General features: G+C 37.4%; 1 protein-coding gene across 1 annotated transcript in view; it reads right to left on the reverse strand.

Moving 5' to 3' along the window:
- LOC140157676 (uncharacterized) overlaps positions 1-24,298 on the reverse strand; it is a 296,536-nt gene that overhangs the window by 247,543 nt on the left and 24,695 nt on the right. Inside the window, exons 9-22 of the mRNA XM_072180916.1 lie at positions 23,963-24,274; positions 21,826-22,131; positions 20,657-20,998; positions 18,358-18,453; positions 17,270-17,515; positions 16,465-16,710; positions 16,058-16,303; positions 15,020-15,136; positions 14,568-14,689; positions 14,106-14,252; positions 13,162-13,540; positions 12,884-13,038; positions 12,053-12,193; positions 10,771-10,880 (exon numbers count right to left, since the gene is read on the reverse strand). Coding sequence (XP_072037017.1) covers positions 10,771-10,880; positions 12,053-12,193; positions 12,884-13,038; positions 13,162-13,540; positions 14,106-14,252; positions 14,568-14,689; positions 15,020-15,136; positions 16,058-16,303; positions 16,465-16,710; positions 17,270-17,515; positions 18,358-18,453; positions 20,657-20,998; positions 21,826-22,131; positions 23,963-24,274 — 2,965 coding nt within the window. The remainder of the gene's footprint in view (positions 1-10,770; positions 10,881-12,052; positions 12,194-12,883; positions 13,039-13,161; positions 13,541-14,105; positions 14,253-14,567; positions 14,690-15,019; positions 15,137-16,057; positions 16,304-16,464; positions 16,711-17,269; positions 17,516-18,357; positions 18,454-20,656; positions 20,999-21,825; positions 22,132-23,962; positions 24,275-24,298) is intronic.

Here is a 24,298-nt window from a genome sequence, read left to right on the forward strand (position 1 = left end):
CATAATTGGCTATATCTTTACTTGTATACCTACGATTTTATTGAAACAAAGCTTATCTGGTGGCTAAAGAAATTATCTTGATAGACATATTGATATCAAACCAAAAAATAGGCGGCATACTTGTGTCATTCTATTTTCAAAATTGTACACATTTTATTGTTACACCCTGTATATATATATGATTTTGAAAATATTGCAATTAAATGTGAAATCACAAATAAATGAATCGAATGAATAAATGAAATAATTGTTTCCTGAATAAAACATGATAAGCCATGACAAAAGCTTAAAATGATCCTTCACACAGGTAAACGATGCAATTTCAGCCAGTGTATTTAAAATTTATGCGGTTAGGTCTCCCATCAGTCTATTTATAGAACAAGGTGTGGCTGTTTGTACACCGCAGCACGGTACGCGGTAGGATACATCATACATATCTCTTTTCATGTGAACTTTTAAACGGTTTTGTCGCCTATTTTACTGGCAAAGGGCCTCATAAAACTGACTCCACTGCAGAAGATCGCAGAATATCGCAGCTAAATTTGGTACCATCACAAAGATTAATCTTTTCTGCAGGGGACTGTGTAGGTTTTAAGGCGGGAATCAACGGGAATCTAAACTTTCGGGATCCAATTTGATAAAACGTAATTTTTCCTTAGTTTTGGGGACGTTTAAGCAAAAATATTTATTGACTGACGGTTTTCATATTCTTCATATCCCAGTGTTATGTTCTAAAAACATTTTCTCAGGTATCTGTGAAAGCACAGATGCATCAAAATTGTCTAAAAAAGTTATGAAGTTTTATCACCCAAATCATGTTTTTTCTAATGAGAAGCAGATTGTGGCGATTTTGCATGTTTATTATAAAAAATATCACCTTTAAGAATAAACTAACTAAAGGTGAAATATTTTCAGAAAATATTCTTATGTTCATCCTCTTTCAAAATCGCATGAAAAAAGGTAGAACATTGATAGTCACCTATCTAGGGTTTTGGCACACTTTGACTTTGACCTGGCCCACTGTGGAGCGGGGCTCGAACTCACAACCTATGTATTATGAGTCGGGTGCCTTATCCACTCGGCCACACGTGCTCCAGCGTCACCATCATCTGAACAATATTGATATCCGGTTCTTCTTTTGGTACGAAGTTAACCATGCTATAGTTCATGAGCTTTAGGGCTCAATTGAAACTTCTAGAAACAGAGCATAATAACAAGCTGAAAATAAGAGTAGCACTGTTCAGGTCCCCGTATAGCTCAAACCCGGGGCAGGGCGTAGCCAGCTTTTTTGGTCAGGGGGGCAAAATAAAATTTCGGGGACACAGACGAAAAAAATTACAGTTGCATTATACAATACATAGATACTTTTCGAGCTTCCCAAAAGGCTTTATGTATTTTACACTTTTTGGCCCATGATCATGATGATCGGACTGAATTTGGGTAGAAATGGGGCTCCTTGTCCCTTTTCTTTTCCTTTGCCCTCCTGGTTTTCTCTTTCATTTTTGTCAGAGGAGCACTTTTTTTCTGTCAGGGGGGCACTCTACCCCCTGCCCCCATGCGTGACCATGGAGCAGTGGCGTAGATTTCTTTTTGACATTGGGGAGGGGGGGTGGAATTGAAAAAAATTCTTGAAGTATAATTTGAAGTATAATTTGAAGCTAAACTGATTAAATATGGTTTAAAAGTAGAATAAATGCGCGCGAAGCGCGCGAAAATTTGCACTTTCGGGGCTAAAATAGGCAAATATGAGGTTAATTTGGTCAGAAACCCATTATCAGGCGTCAACATTGGGGGGGATGATTGTATGGACCATCCCCCGGCAAAATATTGGGGGGATTTATCCCCCATCCCCCCGGATCTACGCCTATGCCATGGAGTTTCAAAAAGCACTCCTAAACAGGTATAACAAGCGTAATTTCTCACCCTAAACAAGTATTGGTCTTTTTTTTAGACATATTTGGTTTAAATCGGAACATTTTTACGATGTTGACCCCTGTGGCGATCAAAATTTGACCTTTATACCTGTTGATTATATATTTTGTACCTGCTGATAAAAAAAAAGTTATATTGATTTTTATGTAAAGGTTCATTCATGTTTGTTGGGAACTTTTTTCTCCCTCCGCCAGTTCCAAGTACAGGGAATAAAAACAAAATTGACCTTTGACCTTTTTGCTTATAGGCCTAACTCAAGAACCATACGTCACAGGTAGATCAAACTATACTTTTTCTGAATCCTTATGACCGGAGGAATACTGAAACGGAGAGCCGAAATGCGATTTCAGATTTTTGGCCTGTTTTAAGCTTACCTACTGTGTGTTTGTCTATTACAGAAATACGAAAATTTGTCACGACGTGCGAGCGAAATTGGTCTCAAATTTCACTATTTCCGCTATATTAGCTTATATTGTACAGAGATCTTATAATATTGTGTACATAATTTTGTCAGGAAAACAATAAGGTATTACATACCGTCTATGAATAAATATTCAGGACAAAATTCCGGTTTTTCTTGTGTTGTTTTGGATTTGTCATTTTGAAACTTCCCGGCCATCAGTCGTCTGGCGTACCGTACGTAAACAAATTTTCCTAAAAATTGTAAATTTCTTTAAAAACGACCTTTGTTGATCAAACTTTGGATTATTTAAGATGTAATTGTTTAAGGATGTAGAATTGTAAGATATTTTTGAGTATTTTAATGTTTTACATGGTCAAAAAGGGGGTCATCAGTTTGATTCCTGATTGAAAAACACTTTACAGTCATAACAGTTGTTCTAGTTATTAAATTTCGTCATGTTCAAAATATTTTCGAAAGTGAGCGCCTGACGCGGAGTGACTGCGCGATATCCATAGTAACGGAGCTTACGCTTTGAACGCAGCCGACAAAAGGTTCCATGAACGCGTTCAGGAGAGTATAAAGACCATGCACGACGCAAGAAATTTCACAAAATATGGAGTCATTTCAATTTGTCGGTGGACTCCTTCCCACCCGTGCATGCAAGGGCCATGCAACAGCCGGATCTTGGCTAGGCTCAAAAATTGCATTGCAGCTTGGACACAAGCTTGGGCGTGAAATATCCCCAAAGTCCAATGAAAAGGCACTGTGTTTTGTGCATTACGTCCACTGATCTCTAGATCAGTGATTACGGCATGGCAAGCTCGTATAAGTATAAGATCGAGAAGTAATGTTATAAAATTGAAAATTGGTCTAGAGCTTTGATCAGATTTCGGAGGCGAAGTCAAGGAGAGTCAATCATTTTAACATTGTCTTGTTACATGCTTTATCAACGGGGAGGAGGTAACGCCCTTTCTGAATTTCTATATTAAATGCCTTTACTACACGGTTAAGTACGTTGTTAAGTATTTGGTGCCAATGGATAGCTGTGGGTTTTCTCAATTCAAAGATACCAAAATAAGTACCAACATATCTTGCATGATGCAGCTTTGTCATAATGTAAGTGCGTCCTTGCAAAATCAAGAAAATCTAGCTGTGTGTACAATATACAGCTAATACTGGAACTTTGCAACTTTGTGACGTTGCGTCTGGAACCACCAGACTTCATCAGGCAACTGATCCGGTGGACTGGTCACGTGATAGACGGCTAGGTATCGTCCGATGGCCCGGTCACAGTCATGAGATAAGTTAAAACGGAGTCCCCTTTCTTGTTCAGTGATGGTTGCTCAATTTGCTCCCAAATGGCTTCTTTTATGCCTCTGCTATGCCATTGTCCCCCCAGGGAACAACCCAAAAGTTCGATGAAGCCCTATAAACGAAAGTCCTTTCGTTAGAAGGCTACCCCTCCTCTAACGTAAGTGTCAAATATCGAAAACTCCAACCCGTATTCATTGGGCACAGGACCGTCGCTATGGTCGATGGGGTTGTGGAGGGGTGCGACATTGCTAGGATATTGATCACGTTTAAGAAACAATAATTTAAGAAACTTTGGGTACAAAAACTCATACTCTGCAAGTTAGGTCAACTTTTGCACTATGATTGTTTATTTGAGGTTATTGGACTATGCCATTGAGATTAGGCCATTGTGGTCCATAGTGTTAGTCGCCGTCTATCGGGTTCTAAGAGGCGGTAAACTGGTTTAAGCCCGTACAAAGGTCACGGGTTATCGAGCACGCACGATTCCCACTATACTACACTATACGCAGGTACACGGCTTTTTCGAATAGTGCCTTATGTGACCCGGTACTATGAAATTACCTTGCCCGATTTAAGCTATACGCGTGCACCTGCAAAACGTGCACCGTATACCCGAATAGTATACTTCTATGTGATCGCAGCCTAAGGCACCTGTACCGGGTCACATAAGAGGGCACTATTCGAAAAGGCCGTATACCTGCGTATAGTAGTATAGTGGGAATCGTGCGTGTTCGATTTTAGTGCAGCGTATAACGTCCTAATTTTAAAACTAAACCATATGTGGGTAAATGCATTTTTTTAAATAGATGCACTAGCTAATTCTGCGCATTATGACACCTCATTGAATGCAATGTGACCTCAAGAAGTTAAGTTACAAGCATTTGATTAGACGAAGAAAATTGGTAAACTGACCTATCATGCCTATACTCGCTATTCGCTATACGAAATACTCTCATTCGATCAGGCTGAGTTCCCATAGTTTACTCCTATATGAACTCAGCCTGATCGAATGAGCGTATTCGAATATACTTCTATGTGATCGCAGCCTAAAGATACACCGCTGGGTGTATCACACGCGAACACGGCTGTCTCAAGGAAGAAGTTAGCAAGGGTTCCTCATACAATGTCATAAGAAATATGGTAGTTTTTCTCGTATTAGGTAACAATCTTTATTTTGAGTGACATTATTTCATAGCCTTTTTACAATACTGTAAATAAAGGACGACCATACACTCATCCATCGCCAATGTGTTCATTTTTATTGATCGTAATCTGCATGACACAAAAGCTCGCCGTACACCACAGTATACGTCACAGATTCCATTAACAATATGTTATGTTTGACTGACATTCAACCAAACGCTGGTCAAAACCTTTTTCTAGTATGACACTGTTACATAATGTCATCATCTCAGGTCTGGGCAGCTGGACTAAATAGGGTCATCGGATTCTGATTCCACACCTTGGTCATATAGCCCGTACGCAGGGGGCGGGATGCGGTCGCAACTGGCCCCACCCATAAATAGAAAATAAGTCCACTTTGCAGCTCAAAAACAGGTTAACAATGTTCAAAGCGGACCAAAGTAGAAAAAAATTGATTAACAAATGGACCCTTTTTCAAAATAGACCCCAGCACAAAGGCTTCTTTAGGAGGTGTGAAGCCTACGTTTTGACAACTCCGCACCCCCTGGACAGATATATAATTCCTTTGTTTATTAAGCCTGTCAAAAGGAAATGCAAGAGGAACTTAACAATATTTAACAAACTCTATGGGATTGAGTGCACTATTGGTTTTTGGATACCTCAGTTATTGTCTATTTTAATTACTTTCTTTATTAGTGATGGGCAAACAGAGACTCGTTGGGGGAATTTAATGGAGTTATTACCGATAATGAAACAAGCAAATTGCAATCTACAGCTGGTTTCTCTATTATTACATGGTACAACTACAATAACAATTTAAATGCATCAGATGTTATACCTGCTAAATAGTATGACTACATTTTGTTCTGCTACTAATATGTTATAGTCCTATTTCACACGAAGTGCGTTATAGTCGCTACTTCATTCATAGTAGAGATTTTGCGATTTCCAAACGTAGCATCCAACGTACGTTTGGAAATCGCAATCTTCAAAAGGCATGATATTACACAGAAAGGAAGTAATTAATTAGGTGTTAAAACATCTTCGTTCTATTACCTCTCAGAGTACGTTAATTGCGTAACGAAATGCGTCAATTGTGTACAAAATGCGTTAAACTGCATCGATTGCGTAACAAAATGCGTTGATTGCGTAATGAGATGTGTAATGCAAAAGGAGTTTTAGAGATTTAAAATTTGATAATGACGAGTCGATTCAGTCAATAATTACTTTGGTAAGATAAGAATTTCAATATGTTGATGACTCATACTTAAACTGTTAATAGGTATGAGAATAATCTTCTGACATTACATACTATACCAAATCAAAAATGGGATGTGTTAACTTTAAATCAGTAGTAATACCGAGGGGGCGAAAAAAGAATAGACGTGCAAATAGCGGTATTATGTACACATAGTTATAGCGGTATAAGTATAAGTATAATGCCGAAATCATCCAAATTTAAATTTCTTGCACTATAAAACAAAACACATCACTATAAATTGTTTTATCTGTACTGTACACAAAAACTCGAAAGCCATTTTCTTAAAGGCACTAAAACTAAATAACACAATAAAGCGGTCGACAGATGGAGACCAGCTTATAGCAATTTGAATAAACTAGAGAAATTTGGATTGAAACCGTGACAATAGGCAGCGAAAATCGCGTTGAAGGAGGAAACATCCAAATTTGTCACTTTTGACACTCCATCATCATCAGTCTGCTGCGGAGCAGGCGACTACAAGCTTTCTCCAACTAATGCGATCTTGGGCAAGCGAAACAATTTTGCTTTTGCATCCCTTCAGTATCTCCCAGGAGGTGCTGGACATACTGTAAGTACAGTGTGCGCGGCCGTCCTGGTTTCCTCTTCCCATGTGGTGGAATATAAAGCGCATATTCTTTCACAGGCTCACCATCTTCAAGACGCAGTATATGGCCGAGAAATTTGAGTTGATGAATCTTGACACTGGCAACCAGTGGAGTGGTGTTGGTCAGGTTGTAGATGACACTCCACCTTTTGTCATTCACATGCGTATAGCTTAATTAGTGAAATGAAGTCTCATCGTGTCGAATGAGGTATCAGTGTGCACATAACACATAACAAAATTCTCCATCAATCTATATCACGTTTCATTTGTAATTTAGATTTAGCGACTGGCTAGTGACATTACTTTTGTTTTAAGTGTTTGGATACTTTTTGTGCGCAATATATTTAGCATTTTGCGAATATAAATCTACATTACATAATAATTACCTAAAATCAGCCTTTAAATTTTTACAATGCTATTGTTTTTAAGATATATAATTCCTTCGTACATGACACTTTTTTGTATTTTAGTAGTCATGAAGTATTCTGTTAATGAAGGATATCCTTAGTGCAATCTCGTTATTTTACTCAGTTGCTGGTATTGACGTAATATCTGACTGGTCTGGATCTACGTGTATTGCGACAGCAACTGTGATGATTTCAGAGGATTCCATCTGAGGACTCGTCAAGGACGGCTTGTCAAGAACCCAACTTGGTTGATCCGTACCGATGATCACATCAGGTGTAGCAACCACTTGAGATATCTTCTCAGTTGCGACGATGCCCTCTAATGGAGATACAGCTGCGGGGCTTATTTCAGCTTCATCATCTGGGTTATCTTGGCGGCTGGAAGGCACGTTCTCATAATCCACTCCCTCATCAATTTCTGACAATGGATATCCTTGATGGCCAAATGAGGTGTTTCCGTAATCCACTGCTTCGCTAACAGCTGGTGATTTCGAGACGCTGTCACTTTGGTGTGCGGTCGCTTCTTCACAATTGACATCTTTTTCTTCTTTGCAACCGTACGTTGGATTTTCTGTTGAACTTGGACATGTTGGAGATGGCATATTTGTCAAGCTGAAACTGACATCTTCATTCTTCGGCCCAGATGTTGTTGACATAACACCGGTACTTGCTGTATTTGATGTTGCAGGACGTTCAGGCAAATTGAAAATGGATCCGATGAATTTACGTAACGTTGTCTTGACATCTTCTTGACGGACACAAAATAAGACAAAGACAACAACACCTTGGAATGAGTTGAACAAGCAAAATATGAGAGAAAAGGCAAATTTGGCACCTTCGATAGCAAAAAATCCAAACACCCAAGTAAGCCCCATCAGGATAGATATAGCGAACGCATTCTGGAGCCTCCGAGAAATCTGGGCAGCTTTTGACTTCTGCTGTACGGTACCTCCAAGATTTGCTTTGAGCAGACGCCGCATGACGAGGGCGAATGTAATCGTGTTATACAGCAAGATTGTGGCGATGGGTAGGACGAGCCCGTAGTACAATGGCGGTCCCGTTGCTACGAAGCAACTATAAATGAAATAAAATGTTCAAGGCAGAAACAGGTTAATACTGGTAATTCATATTAATAATGCTTATTTTGTTCTCATTAGCTCGCGCAAAATTGAAATAATCAGTCTTGAAACTATTTACCGAAATGTATTATCATTATCATGCGCGTATTTGGGGGGCTTTGGGGGCGCCAGCCCCCCGGGGTCAAAGTAGGGGGCGGCAAAAACGAAGGGGCGGCGGAAGAAGAAGGGCGGCAAAAACAGGGGCGGCAAAAACGAAGGGGCGGCAAAACGTATTAGCAAAGAAAAAAGGGCGCCAAAAATTGAAAAAAGCATAAAAATTTGAAAAAAAGGTTGCTTTATGATGCCCTCTAATGGGAGATACGTGCTTATTTCCATTTAAGCTTGGTAGCTGGAAAGCATTAATCAATTTCAATCACTGCTTCGTAAAGCTGGCGATTTCGAGAGACGTTGTCTGATGACGCTAGCGCCTAAAGCCCTTTTTTTTTTTTTTTTTTTTTGCTCTTCACTTTTCAAACGACCGTGAAAAAATTTGGTCAACCTTTTCCGGCTGTTAAGGAAGGGGCGGCAAAATTGTTTCTTCTTCAGCCCCCCGGGGTTGGGGCGGCCACGGTACGCCACTGATTATGTGCCGCTTTTACTTTCGTACGTTTACTTCAAATGTTTTTGTGATGAATGCAGAAGAAAGGGAGGGGGGAGGGGCTTGACATCAAATAAAGTCCCCTGCCACTTTAGACCATCTTTATTGTGCAGATTTGCCCTCTCGATTAAACAGTCTGGTAATAATAATTATACCACCGTTTCGATACGAAATTACACACATAGCGTTACACTAAGCACTGACAGATCCAGGCGGAGAGGAGTAGCCGACAGTTCCTAGGCCCTGTAATTCTGCATAAATCGTGCTAATTAATATACTCTAGCCACTTTGAACCTATCAGCCTCATGTAATTTAACAATTTTGCAAATTCTGAACCCGCCCTGGCAGAAATCATACAATATACAGATTTTCCAATATGCCTTATTAGTTTCCGCCACGATTTCAATTAGAGGCGAGCCCTTTGGACAACTCCGAATGTCTCAAATCTTGTACGTAACATTCACAAATTACCTTTTGTTGTTGAACTTATAAAATATTTTAGCTATACGTACTATTGCATGTGATCATAATAACTTATTCCTGCACCCAGAGATATCACTGACACCAGTAATGGAAGTCCTATTAACAAAGTAAGAAATGAAGATCAAAAACGTTAATGAAGAAAAAGTTGCGTGATGATTGCCTTCAAGCATTAAAATAACTACGAGTTCCTGCTATTAATACGACATCTACCTCTGTAACCTCAATGTAAAATTTATTAGATATAAAAATGCTGTTGGAAAATGGGACAGAATACGTTTTAGTATTGCTTAGGGGCTGTGCAATAATGATGATGATCCCTGGTGGAGGGTACAATGGGGAGGGGGGCAAGAATTATTTTGGTAACCCAAAAAGAGGGGCGGGGCCAATTTTGGCAGTTTAAAAGGGAAGGCAAGCTATTTTTGGTATACATTTATGGGCACCTATTACATAACGCGCTCTAAATTAGGGAAACCGTGCAGAAAGACTATTCTGTTTGGGAATCCAAACATTCAGCATGTGCAAAGGGTGGGGAAAAAGATTTTATGTCAGGGCGAAAGGTGGAGGAAAGAATTTTGGCACGCCTTTTGGAAATTTTACCTCTGGGCTCATAATTATTCTAAGCACTGTTGATCTAACCCAGAATTTAACCATTCAGTGGTATCGGAACGAAAAATCAAAGAGCACAGGTTCGAATGTTGGTTGATAAGCGAGATTGCATTTGGCATGATTTTGTGTACAAAGTTGCAAAATATATGGAAAACATAGCGTTCGTTTTGGATCAGTCAGCCTTCGAAAAAACATCAGAAGTAGCCATGCAGAAAAAAAGTACATTGTTAACTCACCCCATGCAACAAGGGACGCCATCAGAAGGAAATGTTCCGGGATCGCATCGAAAACCCTCACCACATTAAGATACATGTGATATGCCTCAACGCCCATCCATGAGAGACTCGCAAGAGTCAGAAAATGTAATAAAGCCGCTACAAAGATACAACCACCACGATGTGATACGCGATCAATACCAACCAGAAACACGAAGTATAACAAGAACAAGGCCATGCAGAATTGGATGAGAATTTTGCGGGATATGGCGTTTTTCCGGACCGCAGTTGCCTGATAGCAATAGTTATGAGAGAGAAAAAAACTTTACTAAAGGTTTTGTAGGAAGGGCTTCAGGTGAAAGAGAAAATACTTTATGCTAATAATACTAATACATGATACTAATATAGATGAACGTTTGATATGCTGGTAACAGCCACAAACATTGTGTTATAATATGTTGAGTATTAAAAGCATTTGGCACTGTAATCTCAAGAACGAGAAACATTTGCGAAATTATTATAATTGATTAAAAAAGGGGCAAATAACCGGGTTAGTGCAAATGCATAGGTATCAACATTAACATCGACCATCTTTCAGAAGATTCTGTACCATATGCCCAGCTTCGATGAAGTGTAAACTTATCAATTCAAAAGAAAATACTAATAGTGCAGTAATTAGGTTATACCTGAACGATATAAATATGATCAATGTTATCAGCAGAGAACACATCGATAGACCACATCCAACTTTGCTTACTACATCAAGAACAACGTGAGATGTCTCGTATGTAACATCCTGCAAGAGCATAAAACATGATGTACAAAACATCAAACTATGCAAAACTAATATAATTGCTTGAATGGAATTGACAACAGTTTTTATGGTTCCAACGAGTTTGATATAAAGTATGCACAAAAAGTAACTCAGCTGTTATAAATACGGCTATAGATTCAGAACTAATAATTGTTTTCACAATATTTCAACATAGAGAGAAGCATGATTTATTTACCCGCATTTTGATACCCCATTCGTCAAATGTTGTTCAATATTAACAACACAGTAGTGCTTTTACAGAAAGATACCCGAATTTAAAAGTTGCAGTTTACAGCGATCAATGGTTATAATTCCAGCACTGTAAACACGTAAAGCCCGCCATTATCTTCGCGCTTACTTCAATCAATACAAATAACTGCAACTTTTAAATTGGGGTATTTTTCTTTCAAAACACTGCCGTATTGTCAATATTGAACGAAATTGGACAAATGTGGTATCAAAATGCGCGTAAATACATCATCCTTCTTTTTATGTTGCAATATTGTGAAAAAAATTATTAGTTCTGAATAGCTGAATCCTGCAACAATTTAAATTATGTTCAAATTCAACAAACCTGATTATCGGCTCATTCTACGATTATTCATAATTCAAGTTGGGGTTTCAATTGTCGTTTGAATGGGAGCGTGTCTTTTCGGAGCTCGTAAAAGGCAAGAATCAGTACTCGGTCCACTACAATTAGTTGCTTTCGACAGCACTCTCATGAGAAAGGTTTTTTTTATCATAGCCTAAATATATATTGATCGCCATTTTTGTCAACACTTTCACGTTTTACAAATAACGTGGGTTGAGAAAGTTACCTTTTATCTTTCGTAGCGATTTAAATACTGACTGAAAATAGTACATTTTCTCTTTATTCCATCATGCATTATAAGTCCATTCAAAATGATTGAATCGTTATAAAAATTTAAATAAGGAATAGTTTGCAACAATGTCCTGATTTCTTATGACCCTAGAAGTACTTTACTTTACCCTACTTATACTTATATCAATTATTTTATAAATAATCGAAAAGTACAATAATTCCAGTATAATGATGAATAGCGGGGCTCGGCTATATGAGGCACGTCATTTAGTTAAGGAGCAGGATAAGGAACCAATAATGTTAAACTTGCAACATATCCATCATAACTTACCACAAGTACAGCAAAATTCGTCAGGTGATAACAATGACATGTCACTTTATTTCTTATAGATTCTACAAATTCACATCCATTTTGAGACCAGTCAAGAATGTTAAAATCCCAAAATACGCATGTTGGTTTTTCTCCTTTCACCTGCATACAAATTAATTGTATGTTAAAGTCATTCCGGTATGCATTATCTAAATACGATTCGGGGTAGGTAATTTAAAGACCCATTCAGTGATCCCAGCGAAAGTGTACAGAAATTAAAATTGTTTACAAATTGCTTAAATGTGAAGGATAAGCCATTGAAATTGTCATTTGGTATTTTGAAATGAAATATTTGGCAAAAACGAAGAAAACAGCAGTATCGACGAAGTTGAAGCTAATTTATATACTGTCAGTATATAAATTACAGATTCATATGTTAATGTCTTATTTTGTCTTAAATACACGGCTTTCGGCTGGACCACTAGCAGGCTATGTTAGCACTTCTATGACAATGACAAAGGTACCAAAATCTGAATTTTTATGATCGTTCGGATGAGCAAATCACTGAATGGGCCTTTAACTGCATTTTGCAGGAAAAAACTGTATATTTCATAGTAATTCTAACTAAGATTTTACAATGCTGTAATCTGTGACTTACGCTCATATGAAATATTTGTACTCGAAGACGATGTCAAATGGAAAATAATGTTGACAACGTTTTCGATAATAACGTTAAAAGACTGACACTTTATAGAGTCAGGGTGTTTTCATGAAAGTGAGTTTTCTACATCCGTCTTCACTTTATTTCTGCCTCAGCATTTATTGTGAAAAAGTTACACTACATTGACTTACGGTGAATTCTAGAGCTACTGGTTCCACTAAATTATTGACATTGTTGGAACCCGTTACAATTGCAGCTATTATATCACCACTCAGAGTTTTGTTTGTCCTATTACTTGGAAATAATGCATCGCTGTTATGAACAACAATACTGACTCCAATTGTCTCTGTAAATAACAAAAAATACAACCATCATAATTCACTATCTAATCATCATCATCATCATCATCATCATCATCATCATTACCATTTTCACCATATTCACCAATTATGGTTATAAATATTCTTACCATTTGTGGTTGAATTGAAGAGTGCTGCAGGGAGGGACACGGATGTTCTGGTGTCTTTCTGAGAAGATGTGCTGTCTTCTTCAAGTTGGAACAGAGCATCCTCTCCAAAATCATTACCACTCTCACTAATGCTACGTACTGCAAACTTCACTGGTGTATTAGAATTTTCGCTCGGCTTTATAGTTGTTGTTTTCAGAATCAAGTTGGGTTTTACAACATCAATTTGTTGTCTTGTTGAAGCACTCCTGATAACCTGGTCTTCAAATGCTCTCAAAATATCAACTGTCTTCGGATCTTTCTTCGTATGATTTTCAGTTGTCGTTTGCTTATTTGCAGCTTCAACAAGATTATCAACAATCCCTACAACTGCTTTTGTAAGCTGTATATAAAACAACAATGAGTACTTGAGTCAGTAGAACTGTATAAAATCTCGTGTTGGACTTCAATAATTGGTAGGAGACTGTTTATCAGTGGTTACCTAGGATGAACAGATTTGTGTCCAATACAAAACCATACACAAACGAATATGTAGTAGTAAGTGTCTGCTCCAGTGTGGAGTGATACGAAAAGAACAAGGGTTGGAAAGAGTAATACATAAAAGTGATCATGGATATATTTTATTAAACTTTAAAATTCCGAGAAATGTCCATCAATTGTAACACTGCGATTGTATTGTTATTGTATCTCTTGTTTATATGATTGTAGTTATTGTACAAAAAATTAAAATTTACAAATTTAGGATAAAATATATGATTTGAAGGTAATATTAATAATTTTAGGTATAATTCAAAATGTAAGGTAGAATTCATTTAAAAATGTATGCCTTTCAAAAGCTTCGCGCGGGAGGGGACACCCCTTCCCGCACCCGCCCCTTCAGCGTTTCGCGTTTCGGACCAGGCTACCCCCCCCCCCCATATTAAAATCTTCGGGAGCCTCTGTAGTACCTCTGGTTCAGCAGATCCGACGTCTACAATACTTTGAAAAGTTGCAGCTACATCTTCAATACTACTCGCTGTCAAGCTCTCTAAGTCCTGTGTAACACTATTCAGTGCCTCAGCTACATTGACAACATTGCTTTCTACAACTGCAGTCTATCATATACAAGGTAAAAAACAAGCAAAACATTGTACTCATATTTTCAATGACACAACATGTTGTATATAAAACACCTATTAGAAGCAGGAAATATTTAGTTAATTATGGAGCATGGTGTAAAATCATAAAGTTTTATACAACGTATTAGCATATAGGCATCTTGAGACCAATATTATATTGCTGCAAAGTTGCCCCAGAGCACTTAATGTTACTACTTCCACCAGTCTCTATATCAACCATTGAGCCTCTAATAGTTTCAGTACCTTTATAAGACTTAGTTATAATGTACAATATATATATATATAAATTACCTCAGCTAGTTCATGTAAATCGGGTTCGTCGTCATTCCCACATCCTTCAAAGGTTGCATTCAACCAAATAGCCCCCCACTTTTCGTCAGGTTTGCAAATACGTAGCGCTATGCCTTCGCCACCTGCAATGAGAACGGTAATAATAATGTGTAGATTCCAGGCTTAAATAGGAATTATTCAATTGAATTTTGCTACATTTCTAAAGTTTTCACTGAACAGGAAAATGCGGCAATGGCGTAAAATGTCCACCAACTGCTCACATGTAAGATATTCCGGATAAAGATGGATCATAATGTGCGATATGTGAAACATGCGATGGCACAAGCAAAATTTACGTCATCTTTCCTTGGATAAAAGTCACTACACACATTGTCGACATTTTGTTGCCTAACTAACGTAATGTTTTCCCCATTCAAAAACAGTTCTACAACAGTTTAGGATTTTAATCTCACGTTTCTCGGTGTTTACATCACATCTTTGACTGGAAGGAACTGATTGGTTTGCAGCAGGCGTTAAAGGCCAAGATAGATTTTGAGATTTAACGGTAGCAAAACTCATCGGGCATGCAGCTGAAAATTAAACAAAATCAAATATATCATGATTGTTATTGCTCTTGCTGCTGTTCAAGTTGTTTGAATTTGTATTACCATTAGTACTAATCCGCTTTGCCCCTGGTCTTCTATTGCCATTATTATCATATTGTTGCCAATGTAAACTATGTTAATAGTATCTTACCGTAGATCAGGTTATCGCGTTCATTTAATGTAACACTAGTAGCAATTAACTTATCTCTTGTTTTGTAGACACGTTACTTTTTTTTAGGTATGTACTTGAATATTTTGCTTCAATTAATATTGTTGTATTTGGTGCTTGCTATCTGCATGTAGTTTCAATTAATGCTGTTATATATCTTCTGTCGTTTTGTCCGTGACGAAGGGCTGTATATCTGTTCAAAATGGTGGTTGTATCATTTATGTTTGTCAACTTTTGTTTACTTGCCCCGTGGTTTGGATAATTATTTGTTACTATTGCAGGTTTTATAGTTGGCATACTACTTTAGTTGTATTTCTTTGTCCTTTGTCGTACGCTTTCCCTCTTGTGCCTATTCATGATATTGGCAGGTCAGTACCATCACCGTCAACGTAGCCAGGAAGGGAGTGGGACGCACCCCATGCACGTAAATGCCTTCCCACCTCTTTGCTAATGCCCTTGAAGGTCTTAATTTTTAAGAAAAATGCTGGGAGTTTTAGCATTGACACTTTGCAGAATTTCACCATTAAGATGTTTCAGTAACTGATCATTGACCCAATTACACACTAAAAGAAAGTTAAAGGTCTAGTCGTAAATATATTGATTGCCCTCCATTAGAAAAAAATTTCAAGAACCGAAATAACAAATTATTTTCTGCATGGAGTTACAGTTTCCAACATAATTTTACCATAACCCTTTATCTCGTATATTATTTTAAAAGCAATCCTGGTCGGAGTTACCATACACAGTCACAATAAATGTGATGTTTTCAGAATTGCCGCTTGGGTCTGTCGCAGTATATACCACCTCGGTGTTGCCAATAGGGAATGTATCCATAGGGTGAGAGCTTGACGTCACTGTTACATTCCCGGAATTATCAGTAGCTATAATGTTGTCATTCCAAGTAACAACGGCAGAAGGTAAACCAGGATCATTGTTGACTGTTATATTGGTAAACTTGTGCTGGATAATTGGCCGTCTCCAATCTGAATGTTTGAAGCAAATTACATAACATAAGTTTATTTGGTCAATGATCATGAAATACATCGATTCGTATACTCAAGCTGTTTGACCTATATATATATTAATTTTCTTTTAGGATAATAATATTATACTTGAAGAAACAAATGCTAAATCATAATTATACCTTTTACGATCACGGTAAAAATGACGGTTTGAACGTTGCCGCTTGAGTCAGTCGCAGTATACACCACATCAGTATTACCCATAAAGAACGTATCTCCGGATTCATAGTTTGATGTCAGTGTAACGTTACCAGAATTATCAGTGGCTGCAATGGTGTCATCCCATGTGACAACAGCGGAAGGTAAGTCTGGATCAGTGTTGACTGTTATATTCGTAAACCAGTGTTCGATTTCTGGTTTTTGCCAATCTAAAAGATTTGAAACGAAATTTCAAATGGAAATTCTAGATTATCACCTCGTTTTTAAAATATATGATATTTTCATCATTTCAATAATTCATTGACCATGAAGGACGTCAATTTGTAGAAGCAATTCTTCAAACATCATATTGAGGCAGAGTATTTACATTTGTGAAAGATATCATTTCAGAAACAAATGTTGATTATTAAAGGAGGATTTCGTGATCCTAGTATCCTCTTTTAATGACATTTTCCGGTAGATATCCACGAAAAAAGCTTATTCCCAAAATTTCAGTTGATTCAGATTTTGCGTTTGCGAGTTATGCATGATTATGTGTATGACACTGCTCAAAATTGTAGCGTAATTTCGTTCTGGTATACCAGAACGAAATTCAAATTTGACAATTTTTTATATTTGCTAAACGAATTAATCTGCAAGATATTTTTGGTATATAAACATTATGTAGCCAGAGGTTTCCGGTGGTATAAAAATCTCAACTTTTTTTGAGTAAAGTGGGGGGATGAGGATGTGAATCACGAAATACCCTTTTAAATATACCGTAATTACCTTCTACGGTAACAATAAAAATGGCGGTTTGTATGTTGCCGCTTGAGTCAACCGCAGTATACACCACATCAGTAACACCAATAAGGAAGGTATTTCCAGGATCATAGTCCGACGTCAGTGTAACGTTACCAGAATTATCAGTGGCTGCAATGGTGTCATTCCATGTGACAACAGCGGAAGGTAAGTCTAGATCAGTGTTGACTGTTATATTGGTAAACCTGTGTTCAATTACTGGTTTTTGCCAATCTAAGAGATTTGAAACAAAAAAAAAATCTAATAGAGCAATGAACATGAGATACGAATACGATACTTTTTAAAACTTGATTGCACAATGAATTGCAATAAATAAATGAATGAAACTCAATGAACAAAGAAGAAAAGGTTAAGGAAATAGAGCTTGTGACTTAGAGATAGGAAAGGGGGAAGATACAGCAGCGTAACCAAGTGGGGGAAGAGTGTGTAACTCTTTCCCCCTCAACCCTTGTGGAACATAATTATTGGCTCACATTTCCCCCAGCTGTAGGATGCTGATTGTCGGATTTTTATTGTATGCCTGTTTTGACAATATTTTACCATTTTCGTCAAATTTTCCCCTGAAAGTCGCTTTGCACCCTACTCTGGAAAAAAATCATGGATACGCTACTGGAAAATCAGAGGTGAATGCAAAAGTGAGAGACTGATCGTGTTCACGAGTCAGTACAATATTTCATTAACCGTCGTCCTGCGAAGGGTACCAATTCCCTGAGGTTTTTTATCCGGCATGCTAGAAACGCTTGTATGTACACCCAAATGACTTAAGCTAATCGTGGATCCATCCTTTCTAGAGTACTCATGGTAATATGATGATTTTTGTTTAGCTGTTGTGGAATTATATTAAGAGATAATGTAATTAGTTATGTCTCTTACTTCCATGGATTAAGCAATCAGGTGAAAAACTCATGTCATGTGGAATTTAATAGCCGAAAATAAATTTGCTATGTGTACATGTATGCTCTATACTTTTGTAGCAGAACCCTTCCCCGCATCCTCCGGTAATGCCCTCAGGACGACCGATACACCAAAACCACTAAGTACAGTCCTATACTCACCTATATGACATCTTTGTCCAGTATATCCATTAGAGCAATTGCAATTTCTCGGACCTACACACGTACCTCCGTTAAGACACGTCGGTTCGCAGTTTGCTAATAATAAAACAATAATCAATAATTATGACAGGGATGATAAATTGAGTGCATTGCTTTAGATAGTAATGTACACGACCATGGGTTTTATAAAGTACAATTATTTTTCACTAATGCACTTAATTGTCCGGACTACACAGTTGCCTGCGTTAAAGACCCCTTTGGTAGGTATAGAGTCTGTTAGCAATATTACTAAGGTTTTATCTATATATCTATTATTAAGAGACAAAAAAAGATTCAAAACAGAAGACCCCGAAGGCTAGGAGTCAAACCCTTCCAAGCGACTAACATACGAACAACCCAGCAAACATTATAATATTGGCCCAGTAATGGCTTAAACCGGTCTTCTTCTGGCAATACCGGACACGGCTGACGGTATAACGCCAGTACAAATCCGATACTGGTCAATGTTTGGCCGCCGTTTTCTTACCAGGATAAGCTGTGCCGTACTTGGTCCATTATTGGGCCAATTGAAGACTACCCGAATATGGCATCGAGCCGGCACATACATACTGGTCCAGTTGCGGCAGACACTTGTAGGCCGGGCTTGTAGGCCTCCGAGTGCCGGCCCTGTATTGGCCCAATGTTGCATTAATGTGGGCGTGGTTTTGAAACCCTGACATTTTCTACTATCAAAATACAATATTTGATCAGTATCATCTTCATTTTGAAGGGCCACATGTTATTATTATTATAAAGAAGAGGCAGTGAGTTTGCGCTTGTTCCGAATATTTCATTTACTGCCTTGTAAAAATCTACGTGAGCCAGGCATAATTTTTATCTGATGACACCATAGAATATATATTTCATTTATCAATGGCTCAGTTTTGTGAGCTTGGTTTGTTATCGACCTTTAATACTTTGCACATCAGTTAACACAAATTCAATTGTGCTGAGTGCAAGTAACCTGTAGGTCTCCTTTATAAAGAAGGAGATCTGGTTCAACAGGTGAAACTGACCAATAATGCCTGAACCAACCGGATAATCGAGGAATGAATAGAAGAATATTCCACAGCTAGACGTGGACCAAAATGAAATAAAAGGACCAAAATTGGACCATTACCGTTTGCTTACGGTTGCATAATGGGAATATATTGGCAATATTATATTGGCCCAGTACAGTATTGAATAAATTGGACCTCTACTGGGCCAATTTCAACCCATTTTGGCCCAGTGCTGGCAATATCTATTGGGCCAGTCGAATGCCCGTGTGCACGACCGTGTCGGACCAATACAGGCTGCCATTCTTGGTCCTTTATATTTAGATTATTTCTGGTAATGGTCTGTTTTGAACCGTTTATCTTACATATACGACGAGCCAGAATAGATTATTTTTTGTAACATGGTTATTTCATTTATCAAAAGGCAAAAAGGAAAATCCAATGCATTATCTTATCAAAGTATTAGAGATATTTATTTCCCCCAAAAATACAACAACAAAAAAGGTCTTTTGGGGGTAATTGATCGTCGGCTTTTCCTCCTAGCTACATGCACTTTAAATACACATCAGTAGAATTATAAACTGTTAACTACGAAAAATAAAAAAATATTAATTTTTAATAACTTTGACATAAAATGTGATTTATATCGCCAATTTCAAAAAATCAAAATTACTTGATATCATAAGGACATTCCTCGAATTCAGAATGCAATTCGATATGTCTGATGTGCACTCATTTCCCTCAAAAATACTGTGCAAACGTTGATATCCGATCCCTTAACATACTATACGTATTATTCATTTAAATATAATCAGGGACATACATAAACCATCGAGGAAGTGGATCAGATGACCATGTCAGTCATACCTGATGAAGTCATCCGATGCGAAGGATGAAATATTGTAATTAGTAAAAATGCCATTTTTGTCAAAACAATGACCATAAAGACCTTATTTGCCAAAGGTTGTACGTGCCCAAATTATATTTTCATTTGACAGGAAGTATAATTTGATACGCTTGAGAATATTTAGTTTGTGACACAAGTAGGGGGACATCTTGATGGATGTTTAAAGGGTCATATATATGATGAAAATACAAGAACAGCTCTCGCTGAAATAAGCACACTCAAGTTGGGTTAAAATGGGGATTCCCAACAAAATGTCTAATATTTATTTATCTCAGATGTAGTTTATCGTAGGAGAGATATACAATTTATACATCACTTTTCGTTATACTATTTTTATACTATACAATATTCTTACGACATATTACTCCTGCAAATCCGTAAGAGACCCCATAACTGTAGTAACTGTACTCATCCAGGCATGCTTTCCATCTGCAGTCATTTAATGTACTCTCAGAACCAGAACATATGATAACGTATGCATCTTCTTCTGTTACATATTCGGATGGGTTTGGATAATTGATGGGTTTAGCTCCTATGCTAGAGAATCCAAGCTGGCGACATACTACCATTGCCTCAGAGATACCCCATTCCTGACCCCATTCTCCTTTGTGACAAACTGGTACCCATTCGTTGTCGCGAAACACCTTAACTAGCCCTTCGTTTGAATTATCACCATCAACTAGACGAATACTTGAGACTATGATGTAATTTAAAAACAAATTGTGCATTTATTAATACATGTACGTGTAGTTCTTTTAATACAACATTTCAAACTTATTCATTGCATTTCCCAGTACACAGCCAACTCCACGGCCCACATGGCCCAGTGCAGAAATCATGGTTGTTTATTTTCCTATGGAGCATCTAACATGACACTTTCATATTCGTCCAAATAACAACTTAACATAAATAAAATTTAAGGGTACAGGGTATTTGTGAAATTAGAATATCTCTTCTTTCTGATTCTGCAAAAAAAAAAAAAAAAAAAAAAAAATCATTTAATACATACGTCATTCTTTCAAAAGCTACATTGCTCAATAAGTCAAATGTACAACTTTGAATTTTTCATAAAAATTAATTTAAACACTGTCATCAGACAAATTTGTATTTGTATCACATGCTTCTCAGCACCTGGGAAGCTGATCGGGGCGCCAACTGGGCCAGAGGCTCGTGCAGTAGTTTAGCCAGGATTTTGGTGTGAGAGGGCAAAGCCAAATTTTCGATCCACATTTTATTTTCCAATTTTTAGTCATTTTACTCTTTGCCGTCACCATTTTATTCCTGATTCCTGAGTCCATACAGTTTTTTATCAGACCCTTTGGTCACTTTGACCTTGTGATTTAAGGAGGGAGTCTAAAATGGCCAAAATAAAAAATAAGAAGTCCCTGGACGCGCAGACTCCTTATATGCGACCCCTGGAAAAGACACACCAACCCCTTCTTTTGGTACCAGTATGCAAACATTTATAGGTAATTGATCCAACTACAATATAACAATCACCAATTAACATGATAAAATACTTGCCACAATGAACTCCAGCGGTAATATTACAATCAACCGCTTCCTGACGACGTGGATGAGAGCATTCCTGTAATATGCTCTCAGTGCCATTACATGAAACACCGTTGAGTAGAATATTACTTTGCTCTACTCCAAATGTTTCCCCACTCTTTGCTTTAGCGCTTTCAGTTGGGAATCCAAGTTGACGACATGTTACAATAGCATTCTCATCACTCCACGAGTCCTGGCACATCGTAGTCCATTTACCATCACGAAACACTTCGACCCGGCCTTCGTTTAGAGTGTGACCTCCTACTAAACGAATGGTACCTGGAAAAATGGGAAAAGATAACACAATTTGACGCCTGTATCATTACATTTAGACATGTCGGTGAATTATCGTCAACTTTAGAAGTGCCGCGTATATAGGGATGTTAACACCCCCTTTTTTAGCATCGCTGTCACCCAAAGAGTTCTTATTGTATCCCTTCGATCTGTTACTATTAAAAGAACCTTTCTTTTCAATGAACAGCAACTTTCATTTATCACTGATTTTGTTACTACTTTTGAAATAACAAAGACATTTAAAGCCATTTAGAACTATAGAATTTCAATTTTCGAAGATTCTTTTTGCTCTTACCCAAAGATCCCACAAAAAAGGTCAGTATTCTCACCCAATCCCAAAGTCACCAAAAGACCCCCTTTTATATATATAAAAAAAATTGGGAAAATTTCTGATAATCTCTCTCTGTCTTTTTCATTATTTTTCTTCAAATTTTTTTAAAACTTAAATATTTTGACCCAACATTTTCCCAGTCTCACTGAATGACCCCCTTTTTTGTTACATTTCCCCCAATCTCATGGAAAGACCCCTTTTGGGGGCATTCAGTTAAAGACCACCATTTTTCGCTGTCTAGGCTCTCACCGAAAGGCCCCTAGTTTCGAAATCCAGTCCAGTCCAATTTTAGGCTTAAACGGTCTATCTCTCAACCAATGACCCCATATTTTTCCAATTTGCTCTCACCCATTGCCAATGATCATGCTCTCACCCAATTACCCCATAATTGTCATATTTTGCTCTCACCGAATGCTCTGTGAAAGTGACAGCCCTACACCTATATTCTTTTTATATTAAAATGTCCCCCAGTGTTCAGTGTAGGCTCTACTTTTTTTTTATAAATCAAAACAATGTAGGTTTTTAATACGGATGTTAAATAATCACGCGACATTATATTTTACATAGTATATTATGAGGTTTGTACTCAATATACTAAATCCCCTCAGGCGAATGTCTTGTTCTAAAAAATAAAACGAAACATTTCTATTTTCAAACAAACAAAATACATGTTAGAGGCAACAATAGGTAGTGCCAACATAAAGTTGTAAAACACAATTTAATTATTTTTTTCCAAACACAACAAAACGTGTTAATAAATGTTGGGTATACAAGAGCATTTTGTATATCAAAAAGAAAAAAAAAACGACCAAAATGTTGTCATATTGAATATAAAAAAAGAATAAGTTGCATTATGTGACGCAAATATTTGAAAACGTTTTGAAATGCCTTTAACAACGTTGTGTACAACTCAATATTTGATTATTTTATGGTACCTTTGTGCCACTATTAAAACAAATACATGTATCACGAAAATATAAGACAGTGTAAAATTATATTGAGTAACCCTGGAATTATGGAACTTTCGGGCCTAATAACTGTTAAATTGTTGGTCTAAAGTGTATAAAAGTATACATATTTAGAATTGCAAGGACTTGATAAATTCATCTGTGAAGTCAAATTTTGGCCAAAATGCTAATGTTTTTTAAAATTTGTTTGAATTTTGTCATTCAAAGTATGTATACTTATATATACTTTAGACCAACAATTTAGCACTTATGAGGCCCGAAAGTTTCCATAATTCCAGGGTTAAGACCATAAAGTTAGAAACTTCACTGGAATAAGTTATTTTGTATTTGTATAAGAGTTGATGATTCTACTTTTGTCGAAACATTTGTCCAGTCATAATATTTATTTATTTAATGTTCTTGATCAGGAATCGGGAAAGGGAATTTAATTTACCTAGCACGAAAAGACTCGTTCCATGGTTTTAAGTTTATACTTTAAAGAAGCAAGAAACAAAAAAAAGTTGATGATTTTACTTACCACACGAAACTCCAACATCTTCATAATGATAGCAGTAATGATTTCCCCATCCATCATGCGGACATTCACCTAAGGCACTCTCATTGCCAACACATAAAACATTGTTAAGGAAGATAGTTCCAATACGTTCTCCAAACCAAGCTTTTTTATAAGCTTTGGCCCCTTCAGTAGGGAATCCAAGTTGACGACAAACTACCACAGCGTCTTCGTTAGTCCATGAGTAACCACATACTGTACCCCATTCGTTATCATGGAACACTTCCACCCGGCCTTCAGCTAGATGTCTGCCTCCAACCAAACGAATGGCGCGAGCTTGAAAAATTTAATTGAAAGTAT

This window comes from Amphiura filiformis, chromosome 7 (genome assembly GCF_039555335.1).
Source record: "Amphiura filiformis chromosome 7, Afil_fr2py, whole genome shotgun sequence".
Taxonomy (NCBI): domain Eukaryota; kingdom Metazoa; phylum Echinodermata; class Ophiuroidea; order Amphilepidida; family Amphiuridae; genus Amphiura; species Amphiura filiformis.